General features: G+C 44.1%; 1 protein-coding gene across 1 annotated transcript; it reads right to left on the bottom strand.

The window, feature by feature from the left end:
- Positions 1 to 699: 699 nt before the first annotated feature.
- On the bottom strand, positions 700 to 8,589 carry trib2 (tribbles pseudokinase 2). The gene is made up of 3 exons (XM_069158580.1): positions 7,059 to 8,589; positions 5,183 to 5,475; positions 700 to 3,116 (listed from the first exon to the last, which is right to left on the bottom strand). The coding sequence occupies exons 1-3, from the start codon at positions 7,326 to 7,328 to the stop codon at positions 2,642 to 2,644; spliced, it is 1,038 nt and encodes a 345-aa protein (XP_069014681.1). The 5' UTR covers positions 7,329 to 8,589; the 3' UTR covers positions 700 to 2,641.
- Positions 8,590 to 12,572: the final 3,983 nt, after the last annotated feature.

The following is a 12,572-nucleotide window of genomic DNA, read 5'->3' as shown; positions in this document are numbered from 1 at the left end:
AATAGATGAAGCAGCGGTCTTCACTCATTTAGAATCCATTTAGGTTCTGCCAGTAATTGAAATCTTATAAAGAACTGGGAAATGCTTTTGTTGGGGCACACGGGCCAAGAGTGTACTGGGAGGGATATTTTTCATATGTGGCTATATGAAAGGACAGGCTCTTCTCCTGTGGAACCAGCTCCCAGCTCCGGTTCGGAGGGCTGACACACTTTCTACCTCCAAGGCTAAGCTTAAAACTGTCCTTTCTCACAGAGTTTACAATTAGGGCAGGATAAAATGTCCTGAACCGTCCCCCTTGCTATGCTCTCCACTACATGCTGTTTCGCCATTTAGTACTTTAAACTAAGCCCTTTTCTTGTACATTTTCTTTTTGTTTTGATTTTAATGTTACTGAGGTTGTTCTGTGTTTGTTTGCACTTTTTGGTTTAATATTTCCGATGTTTTATTGTCATTTCTGTGTTTGTAAAGTGTGCCGGGACCATTTGCGATGAGTTTTACACTATAAACAAAACTGAAATGAATTGTGCTTTAATATATCTGCACAATCACTCAGATTCTTGTCAAACATTAAAGAAACACGACCCTCCTGCATTTCATAATTCAGTAGATATTAAAACTGTTAAGAGTGTGACAAGATATAATGCTTCCTGTCATTTGGGACCAGCAGCCGCTATTTTGAAAAAGAACAACAAAACCAAATAGCAGTTCACAATTTATTTACTGAATAAATTTGGACAAAACACCAGAATCTGTTACGATACAATCAGAACATCTGAGGCAGATATCCCACCATGCACCACCCCCCTCTGTGAAACAAAAAGGACTAAACATTAGCACCAAATCAGCACCAACTTAAATAAAAGGTAGCTCAGTCTACAAAAAACAGTGAAAGCAATAGGTTGTTGTTTTTTTTTTTCCTTTCTTAAATCGAAAAGCAACTCAGAAAAGTAGCAAATTGAGAATTTTCACGTTTTTAAACTTTTCTTAAAAAAAACGAGCACCCTCCTACCCCCCGCTCCACCCTTGCTAGGCAGGCTATAGCATTCATGGAGCACATGCCGATGACTAGATAAAAAACACAAATTCAAGTAACATTGAGATACGACAAAACGTGTCCACTGGTACCCATTCCGAGCATGATCGTTTCACAGAACCTACGCAGGCAGTAGAAAAACTAACATGAGGTTCTGGAGTGAGCATGTCATAGCAATACTATCACTGAATATCTCGTATCAAGTTTTTTTTTTTTTCTTTCTCATATATAAAAGAAATGAGGGCGACTTGGGTGGCATGGGCTGTTGGGGCACAGGAATACTGGCACAGAAGATAATTGTGTATTCTAAAACTTCAGACAGACATTCTTTCCTCTCAGCGGCTGTCCTGTGTCAAGATATTGCCTACATCATACATGAAAAAGGAATCTCTGGATAATGAAAAACCCTGCAATGTAGTCTTAAATATATATATTTATATTTATTTTATATATATATATATATGTGTGTGTGTATATATATATAGATATATATATATATAGATATATATCTATATATATATATATATAGCTGTTACAATTTAAATAAATGTTATGTTCTCGTTCCTACAACTGAAGAATGAATTTAAATAAAAGGAAAGCAAATTTTTTTTTTTTAAGAGCTGGAATCGTCCATTCACCGAACACTTCAAGTGCATGATGTCATGTTGGGAGGAGAAAATGGTTTTAAGATTGAGGTTTAAGGGAGTGACATTAAAGCAGCAATAACAACAAATTGGAATAGCTTAACAAACAAAACGAAAAGTAAATGATAGTTTACAAACGTAAAGTCACTGAACCGATGAAAACGTGTGGGCTTAATAGACTGAGGAGGCGGAAACAGAACTGAAAACAAGGCCATCAAGGAGTTTCGTGACGATGTCAGAATTGTCAAACGAGAGAATGAAAGATAAAACGAGACTTGAGCACGAAACAAAAGAGCGTGGTCGACCGTGTTGGTTACGATGACCACAACGAGGGGGGGGAAAAAAGCCTTAAGCTGCTCCGTTTCTTAACCCGACGGTCCCGGGTCAGGGATATTTCGCCCTGTGTTAGTCTAGCAAGAGAGCTTGTGGTTGTTATTTCCGACCCCGGGTCTGTGGTTTTAAATTAATACCACCTAAGGAAAAGAAAAGAAAAAAAAACTAAACATAAAGCTGTAAGAAAAAGGTGTGGTGTTACAGTTTGTCAGTTCAATTTCAATTGTTTCCTGTGTTCATATAGTCCCTTCATGCTTTCCATAGTGTCAAAAAAACGGCGAATGTGTCTACTGTTTATGAGCACCACATTAAACCAAACACATCCAAAAAAAAAAAGAACGTTTGCTACATTGTTTGCAACTTGCATGTCTGGCGGCGGCGGCGTCCCCTATCGGGATGCGCAGCGCCAGATGATGTATAGATGCCATTTGTCATGCCAGGCTCAAGGTTTTCCATGAAGTGGTGGTAAAAGGAAACATGATGGAAACACCTTTTATTATGAGTGACAAATTCACCTATTATTATTTCTAAACTACTGGTGGGTTTTTTTTTTGTTTTTTTTTGGCTCTGCTGTGACCGTGGCGAGCCGACCGTGGCGGAGTCGTCCGTTTGTGCTTGGTGTTTTTTTTGCTCAGCTGAAGAATTGCTCCAGCTCCTCTTCCATGTTCACCTCAGGCACCATCTGCTCCTGCTCTCTTTCTCCTCTACCGTGCACTGCAGCGCCCCCTAGCGCACCGGAGGAGACAAACCAGGGGTGCTCCAGAATCTCCCGAGAGGTGAGGCGCTCTGCCGGCTCCCGGCGGAGGATGGAGCGGATCAGGCACTTGGCCTTGGGTGTCAGCGTCTCGGGGATGTTGAAGTGGCCCCTGCGGATTTTGCTGAACAGAGAGCCGGGCTCTATGTCGTGGAACGGGTAGCGCCCCACGAGGATGGTATAAAGCATGACACCCAGACTCCAGACGTCGGCTGCCTTCCCCGAATAGCTGCCGTTGGCATTGAGGATCTCAGGGCTGACGTAGGCCGGGCAGCCGTGTTTGTCTGACAGGGAATCATCATGACCATCCAGGATATACGTGTCCTCGAGGCTCTCCAGCTTCACAAGGCTTCTGCACACACAAGGCAAACAAAGACACGTTGAACTCTTTACAAATCAAAGAATACATACCTAATAATGTGCTATTGTTTGTAATTGTTACTATTGTACTTCCAACTAACTACAAGGAAGCACAAAAGACAATCAAGTGAGGGAATTTCCTCTGATGGGACATCTTAAGGTGTTTTAAATCCATCGCTTTTGGATATCAAAAGGAAGTAGAGCGCATAATTCTCAAGGTTTAAGTCTGACATTTTGTTTCACTTAGATTGAAGAAAAAAAAAAGAAAGAATGCATTCTTGTACAAATGGGCTTTCCATTGGACTAATGGTGAGATAGCATCAACACCAGGAAACAGAAAACCAAGAAACTCTGGCTCAGACATATTGAACAATAAATTTCTTGCTATCTGTGACACGTGCATAAGCCTTCACATTAGCCTGTCTGCTGGTTTCACCATCAGTAATAGTAATCTGCTTTCATTAATATGCTGTAGAGCATTTTTAAATGAGGAGAACTCTATTGTTTCCTTGAGCCAAATGCCCATTGTTCCTCTGCGAGACAAAGAGCCATGTGAATTTTAAATACAGCACACTACCGCCTGGATAACTGCTCATTTGGAAGACGTGCAAACCTGCAATTATGGCTAAGAGGGCTTAGGAAGGCAGAATAAGGAAAGACTTAGCCCAATTTAATAGGGAGGACATATTCTTTATTTAAGCTGATTCACATGCGATGTATGCTCGTCAAAGTGTCTCGCGGGCTTGGTGTAGTAGGCAGAGATCAACAGGGGCTGTTTGAGTAGCTGTGCTGGAGGCCTTGGACCGATGCTCTTTAAACAGGCTGCTGTTTGGTCAAAGGCAGCATGACAAAATCAGGTCAACAAGCGAAGTCATGCTGTGGAAACCAGCTCAGGTATCATTTGATGTGGTCGCATTCATTTTCTTCTCAATGCATCCTCTTTGACCTTTTGTCACACACTTGTGTTCAGGCCAGAGCAGCTTTCTCTGCCTGTGAAGCAGCTTTGTCTCCTCTCCCAGTCTCCCAGTCTCCCAGTCTCAGCACTCTCCGTGTCCTCCAGTTCAGGAGGACTGAAAAGGTGTAAGAGGAGTCTTGACAGGCTGTGTGACCCAATACTGCCTGGCACCATCCCTCTTAAAATTCACTCGACATCAATCATTTAAGAGTAGGGAGGGATTGGGTGGGTGGGGGTGGGGGGGTTGTACCCGGCATCTCGGCCCAGGAGCAGTCTGGTGTGACATTCGAGGTTACTGGAGCCGCACTAAATATGTGAGGCAGCTCAACTTCTCTTTTCCACAGTTAGTGCCAAAGAATGACGTCACACTTGCAGACGGAGGGCACCAAGGTGCAGCGTGGGCCTCCGCCAAGGCGTTAGATAAGAACTATCTGGAAAGGAGCTTCTCTGAGGAACTAGTGGTAGAATTTGCATGCGGGCAACGAATAAAGGGTGAAAATATTATGAATCACAATGTACTCAAACTCTAAAAATATATCTTTGTTAATAAAAAACCTGCTCTAAGGTTGCTGTAGCAACAGATGCCTGGATTTTATTGGTGTACTTTCCACACGCAGCCACCAGGTGTCAGTACAAGTGCACTGTGTAAGTGGGATTCTACATGTTTCTCTCATGCAGATCCTCAGATTAATTGATCTTCTGACATGCAAAACCCAATCCTGGTAGCTCCTCTGGCAGAGCGGCAATGCTAGTTTGCATTAAGTGTAAGGATTTCCTCTATGTGACATGTTTCCTCAAATAGGATTCCATTTATATGCACAGTAAACACGATGTCATATCCACTGAGGACTCGTGTGCACAAAAATAACTGGCGGAGACACAGAGGGCTTATATTTCCTGCATTATGCACAACATCTGGGAGAGGCATGTCACCGTCGTATTGTCTCAGTTTACACTATCCTCGGTGTAAGCTGAGATACGACACATAACACTGACACGGTTGTAATGTCAAATACAACGTGTACAGATGAAAGAGACAAAAACAAAGTGCTGCAGAGTGATAGTCAAGGCTCAACGGGGACTAAAGTTTCGGCACAACTTACCTGTCCTCATTCTTGAAGACAAACTTCCTCAGTTTGAGGTCACGGAGGACCAGTCCGTTGTCGTGGCAATGTGCCACAGCCGAGGCTATCTGATAGAAGAGCCTGGCAGCTTCGTCCTCTCGCAACTTCTTGCAGGTACGGACGAAAGAGTGCATGTCTCCATAGCTCCTCTCGAAGAACACGTAGGCCCGCGTCTCCCCGAGCAAAATCTCCAGGATTTGGTTAATATGCTGGTGCTGGCCCAGGGCAAAGTACGCCGCCAGTGACTCCTGGTATCGGCCGATGTCAAAAACCTGTAATCAGAAGGGGGGGCGGGGTGTATTTATACTTTAAAGTCTGCATTCCAGACAATTAGATACTCTTTTTTATCTAGAGTGATATACGAGTACAACTATCTCATTAGGTTGTTTTGGTGGCTGAAGATCTCGGGGTGAAAACATCTGCCAAACTCCTGTCCCGTTGTGGAGACTCCATTAAATCCAACTGAAAGGGCTTCAAATTGCTCTCTGATTAAACAAAATGTAACCACAATATGAGCAATCTACCACATTCCTGCGACAACAAACTTGTGTTTATTCTCTTGGCAGAGGGAGTGAGGTTAAATAGAGGCAAACTGAGAGCATCACATTAGTGCATGGCATTGTACTGCAGCCCGGGGTTGCAGTGCCTCTTTTGTTTCCATAGTAACCTCCCCAATTGACTTTCAGCACAAGCAGCTCAGGTGAGAAGACTCCTCTGCTGGCAGTCAATACAAATACACCCCACAGGTCTCCAGGTCTTAAGTTGGGACCTAAGGTTCTGGCTTGACAGGAATGATCATTCCTGGAAGTCGCGATTGATTGGTGCTCTATTGAAACTGGCACAAAGCAGATGAGGTCAAACAGCAGTTAGCTCATGGGCTGTGCCAAAGGCCATTCATTTGTTATTGCCATGACAACACATTATCTCAAGTCAAAAGGTACAGGTTATTGGGTAAGTCATGCCTTATGAGTCCAAGGGTGCATGCAACTATCACCTCGATTGATCAATCCACTTAAGCCAGCTTAAAGCTGCAATGTGTCCTCGGGGAACACCTCACTGCCCTCAATCAGTAATATGGGAAAGTCTATATGGGCTATAAATGTGGCGAGGAACGGTCACCAGGTTGTCCTTAACCTTAAGGGAACACTGCTTTATATTTTATGGTTAGAGGTCAATGCCAGAGCCACTGTCACAGCAGCTGGCTGAACTTGTGAAGTTGCCTGTGCATTTTTTTTTTTTCCCTCTCAATTCAACAGCCCTAAACAGATCACAATACTGAGAGTATTTGGTGCAAACGTTGCAAAACGACTTTGTTTGCACACCAAAATATGAATCCAAGGGTGGAAAAATAAAAATTTTTTGTGTAGTGCTATGAAAGAGAGAAGCCATGTAAGCGAGAATAGCAGAGAGGAGTGTGTGCGTGGTTACTCACTCCTTTGTCAACGTTACATCATGCAATCCAAACCACGCAGCTTCCCCCCCCCCCCCCCCCCATTCACTTTTTCCATTAGGCTGCTCTGCCAGCTCTCTATTTACAATTCAAGCAATTATTAAAAAGCAGAGGTGGTGGACTTGCCGCAAAAGGGAACCCATAGACAGCAAGGCAGTATTTGTCTGTGCAGGACCTCCAGTACATCTGGGACACTATGTACTTAAATAAAGTCTTTTTTAAAAAAAAAATATTTTATTCATGTGGCAATGCAAGCAAAGGTGAGGTACCTGTAAAAACGTTGTTTTTTTTCGGTCAAATGTTAATTGCACTGACCCCGTCCGAAGCCACCAGAACAAAAAAAACCAACAACCATGAACTCATTTTTGGAGAGCTTAAATATTTTTGACCGTATCTCTCACTCACCTTACATACGAGCTCGTCCCCGCTGTGCAGGTGGGCGGCTCTGAAAACGTGGTCTCCCTCCAGCGGCTCCAACAAAAGGTAGTCCCCGATGCGGGAGATACAGTGCGAGGAGTCCGGGGTCTCCGGCGGGCTGGGGGACCCGAGGTTGGGGCTGAAGCTCTGGTGCGACTCGGCGGTCCTTAAGCAAGACAATTCTTCGAAGTCGTGCGATTTGTGCCGCGATCTCCCATAACGTGAAATGTTAATTGGATTTGACCTCTGTATGTTCATGAGGAATAAGTGCGAAAACTCCACAAAGTCGGGGGGCCTTCCTCCTCCTGGTTCTTCTTCTCCTCCTCCTCCTCGGTTGGGGCACCACTTTTGTTGTTTTAACTCAGCGCAAATCAAGACGACAGATTTCACTGCCGCTGGGAGAGGAAAAAAAAAAAAAAAAAAAAAAAAAAAATGCAGCCGACTATCAAACAGGCAAAAATAGCTCGTTGGATTTCATGCAAAAGAAGTGCAACGAAGAAAAATGGGTCTGTTAATTATTTACTGTTCATTTGCCCTCCTTTGTTTTCCATTCAAGAGATTAAGGCCGGGGGTAAAAAAAAAAAATTAAAGAGATTTCCTCGACCCAAACCGACGGGAAGCCTTTTTTTTTTTTTTTTTTGCACGGACGTGCTGGTAATGTCATTAAAGAGCGAGCAGGCGACGACGACCCTGCAACAAAGGCTCCCGAAAGTTCAGCTTTGGAAATGAATGAAGGGCGCTAAGTTAACAACGCGAGCTCGGTCCGCTAGCTTATCTTTCGCCGGTAATGGCACGTTTCGTAAAACGGAAACAATTTCTTTTGAATGCAACTCGCCGGGGCGCAGAAAACAAAAACAAAAACAAAAACAAAAACAAAACAAAAAATTTTTTTTTGCATAAACTTCCAACAAATAAAGCAAGTTTTCCCAGGTAATTATAGCTGCTGCATTTTGCTGGGGGGGAGAAAAAAAAAAAAAAAAAAAAAAAAACTGTCAAGACAAGTGATTGGCTAGCAGGTGCAGAGCTAACTAGTTAGCTTCCTTGGCTAACTATTACCAGGTCAGTGCACGGCCTTGTTCCCCGGGATCTCATCCGTGCACGGCGGGTTGTCAAATTCAAGCGCAGGACGAGAAAACCTCGTCCGCGAAAAAAAATAAAAAATAAAAATAAAAACAACAACAACAAAAAAAAAACAACAACAACTGCTGTAGCTCTTTGTGTGCGGGGAGTCGACGTGCTCTCGGTTCCTCTTGTCCACTGGAAGAAAAGTGTCGCCTGTCCCTTGTGCGCGCGTCTTTGCTGCCGTATCTCTTTGATGGAAAGGAAGAAAGAAAGGAAGGAAAAGGAAGGAAAAGGAAGGAAGGGACGGCCGGCCGACTTTCCCAGGCCAATCCCTTGATTCAGCAGGACATCCTCTCTCCCGCGGTGCCGCTGTGCTTCTTACGTGGCTTTTGGGGGAATCGAGTCCATTCAGTGCGGAGGGGAGGCCGGCCGAGCTGCACACACTGCACACACTGCGCCTGTACAGAGCGAGCGAGCGAGAGAGAGAGAGAGAGAGAGCCTGGCGGAGTGGGGGGTGGGGGGGAGGAGGGGAGAAGAGTGTGTGTGTGTGTGTGGGGGGGGGGGGGGGGGGGGCTTCCGCACGCGCATATAGTCGCACACACACACACACACACAAAGACATAGATACACGAGCAATACCGCCCCGCCCCCTGACGTCACGCGCCCAAATCGAAACCCCATTGGCTTCCGACCTGAGTTATAATATGCAGTGAAGTCATGTGAGAGCCATGTAAAAGTGTGGCTACACCCCCCCCCCCCCCCCCCACCCCCCCCCCCCCCCCCCCCCCCCCCTTCCCAGGAATCTAAATGCATCGCATGCTGGTAAATTGGATAGGGGAGGGAGGGAGAGGGAGATGGGGGAGTGAGAGGGAGATGGGGGAGTGGGAGGGCGCTGGCGGTGAGACTGAGAGTATAGCTACTGTACGTGCTGTGTTACAAATGTGTTTCCTCCTGAAATGTCATTCAAGGGAAATCGAGGGGGATCCCTCTCACAATAGCGAGCGCCATTCAGCATAGTTAGTGATATTTGCAGCACCTTTGCGGTGCCATCTGGATACAAAAAAAAGAAAAACATCTATTCAGCCATTACGATGTATTTAAATACTTTATTTATTATTGTTATTATTAGTACGTATGAAAATAAAACAAAAATAACATAGTGACATACAGTACATTTTGGGTAGTATATGCAAGCAAAATTACGAGGACTACAAATACGAATACACACACTGTGATAGGATAAAATAAAAATGATAAAAAAAAAAAAATACAATGCATAAAATGTATTATGGGAGCATGAAATATATGATCACAAAAAGCAAAGCAAGGCTGATTGATGATTTACGAGCAGTTAGATTGAAGCGGTTGAAAAATAAATTACTTGTGTGCGTCTTTGAAACGTAATGGGAAAGTATTAGCTTTGATATAAATCATCTTGTAGAGTTTTGTGCCAAATATGGAAAAGAAGATCTTTTTAATCACAGGTTTTATTAAAAGCTGGCACAGGGCTGTGTGCCTTTGACACATCTCTTGTAACAGATTCCTGTCTTGCACAGTTGTGTCCCTAGTAATATATCACAAAGGATGGGAGAGCCGTGGTTCATTATTCATTGTTCTTGCAAGATTACCAGGAGGTGTGACAGCAGGATTGTGCAATTCCATGTAGGAATCCTGGGCGGTCAGAGGAATGTTTGCAGCTGGACGCAAGACACTGACAGAAGTGTTCGATTTAACCTTTAATCTCCTGCTCGCACGCCGTAAGCAGTGCACACACGCATACACAAACATGCACTATTCTAAATCTCTGGTTTTCTCCCCGTCTGCCTGAATAAGCCCCCGCAACATGGAAATGCATTTTTCACACAGAGGCCTCTCATCTCAGAAGTGGTGGTTCACAGTTGCAGAATGTGGCTGCACCCACAAGCTCCTCAAGCGTATGTATGTTTCTGGGTTCTGCGATATAATCTCTGTGAGCCACCCACTTTGTTCTTTGTTATAATGCTGGAACATTCTTCGCTGCACAATAGCTTCACTTTTATCTCCCTCATTCAGTTGAGAACAATACGAACCTAAACTGTGGAAATGTTACAGGTTACTACATGTGTAGTTTACCACAGTACATTGCTTTTTGATGCCACTGCATCTCTGCATCACTCTAACCCCAAATGGGGATTCTGTTAAGCCTAAACCACAGCTGTGCATGAATCAGAATAATAATCCCCAAAGATTCCTTTTGCCCCCATTCCCTTATACACTGTGTGACTCATTTGCAGTAGAGAGCTGCTCTCGAGAAAATCCACAGAGGTTCGTCAGCTCTCCAGACACGCCTACATGCTGAGGAGTAACTGCCTTCCAGTGACAGACTCTGTATACCACTGAAACCAGATGTGTTCTGGAAGGCTTTAGAGGTCAGTGAGGACGGGTGAGCATCTCTAAATCCACGGAGCGGTGTTACTCACCAACTTCTTAATAGGCTGTGTTGCCCTGTAAAAAACAGTCTGAGGTCAGTTTTAATGTTGAGGTTACAGGGAGTTAAAAAAGGGCTTATGTCCACCAGAGGAATGTAAATTTCATAGTGTTTTCCATCATGGATGGGATCAAATGAAATTATTCGAATGCATCATGAAACCCACTCAAATGAAACTTATTTTCCTTGAATTTCATATTCAGAAAGTAGCCAATTTCCCGCCGTCACATAGCAACGCAGTCAGCTAACTCATGTTGACACCAGAATCAGCGCTGTCACATCCACACCCTGTGGGCAACTTCCACTGAGAAATTCAATCATACTAGAGAAGATGGATGCAGAGGCATAGGAGGAATGAGATCACTGAGTGAGAGGAGATGGTGTGAGGGAAGAGAGAGCGAGGCAGCAGGACGGAGGCTGGCGGAGAAGGCGGGCGGCTGCAGAACGTGATACGAGGTGGACAAGAGTGAGAGACAACGAGGAGGAAAGAGGGATGAAAGTGACAGAAAGAGTTGTTCCAAAAATGGAGAAGAGATCATATGTTTAATACATGGCAGTATGTGAGACAAAGATAACAAACTCTTTCTGTCATTTTGAAAGAGCTGACATCAAGCTAATATCAGAGGTATTCCTGTTTTTTTTTGTGATATTTGTTTTTATTATGAACCATAGTGAACATGCTGCAACTCGCCAGCTACGGAAAGTCCCTTCAATTTCAAGTGATGGACAAATTTATATTTGGGGGATGGGTACAATGTGCTGCATTCTTCCCATTGTGGATCTTTGGGACTTAACGCCTGTTTTTAACCGAGTTGTAAGAAGAGCGGAAAGACAAGAGGGAGTGGGGAAGATAATCATTTCACTCATGATGTGATGCACTCACAGTCTTCCCATTCTTTTCAAATAACCTGCTTGATCCTGCAGCTTGTCACAATCAAACAAAAAGGAGCACGATTACAACTACGAGCTTGTTTCTGATCTCAATTTGTAATCATATCTGCCAATTAAAATTAGCATGGTATACAATAGGAGAGCATTCATGGCACTCATTTCTATATGCCAAGAGGTTCAGAAGTGTCAATTTTCCTTGTGATAGATGCACTCACAACAGTGTCCTCATCTTTTGTCAGACACAATGAAGACAGATGAAGACGCAGCTCGGTGAAGCACTTCATAACACATTGTATGGAGAAGGTTTGCCCATTCAAAGATGTCAAAGAAAATCACAACACCATTTTAAACCTTCAATTTGCAGAGGGAAGAGGAATGATGGAAACCCACTTTGAAAAACAAAGTAGGTCAGGAAAGCGCGCACACACACACACACACACACACACACACACACACACACACACACACACACACACACACACACACACACACAGATACACATGGGCATAGCCTAAAAATGTTCCATACTTTGCGGTACACAACAAAGCTCTTTGGTATCTGCCGAAGAACTTCACCATCATGCACATTTGTGCCTTGTTGAGGCAGAACAGGAAATGCATGTGTGCTTATTAATGAACACATTACTTAAAAAAAAACCATCCAGTCAGCAGCACATAAATCCATGGGGACACTTCAGCGGATCAAATAAGCACCAGCACTTCCGTTGACCTTAATTCAACCTGCTGACTTCTGACCAGCTCTTTATTTGCTGTTATGTCAGACAAATCAAAATGAAAAAGTCCTGTGACCATGAATTCAGGATGTGCCGCCTGAGCAGTGTTTTTTTTTTTTTTGGTGAGACATTTTGTTTTCGCTTTCCCCTCTGAGGCAGCAGGAAGTGTGAGCAGCTTTTGAGTGGCAGGTCACGCAGGCAAGACCTCCTCTTATTTGGAGAGGAAGGATCTTGGCTCGAGGGGGAGACAGGATTGGCGTCATTGGCTTGGATCTCTCCTTCATGAAGTCAGACAGCTGAGTGAGGCCTTGTGGCAGCTCTGTCACTGGACAGGGTGACTCACTCACTC

Source organism: Embiotoca jacksoni, unplaced genomic scaffold, assembly GCF_022577435.1.
Source record: "Embiotoca jacksoni isolate LCO1_2020_lvr unplaced genomic scaffold, fEmbJac1.0.p SCAF_23, whole genome shotgun sequence".
NCBI lineage: Eukaryota > Metazoa > Chordata > Actinopteri > Embiotocidae > Embiotoca > Embiotoca jacksoni.
The sequence above is the reverse complement of the archived record's forward strand: the minus strand, read 5'-3'. Positions and strand labels throughout refer to the sequence as shown.

Excerpts from the sequence above, each read along its gene's own strand:
- trib2 (XM_069158580.1), bottom strand. The coding sequence starts at position 7,328 with ATGAACATACAGAGGTCAAATCCAATTAACATTTCACGTTATGGGAGA. Across the intron at positions 5,476-7,058 it reads GGGACGAGCTCGTATGTAAG|GTTTTTGACATCGGCCGATA; the intron begins GTGAGTGAGAGA and ends TTCTGATTACAG. Across the intron at positions 3,117-5,182 it reads GTCTTCAAGAATGAGGACAG|AAGCCTTGTGAAGCTGGAGA; the intron begins GTAAGTTGTGCC and ends TTGTGTGTGCAG.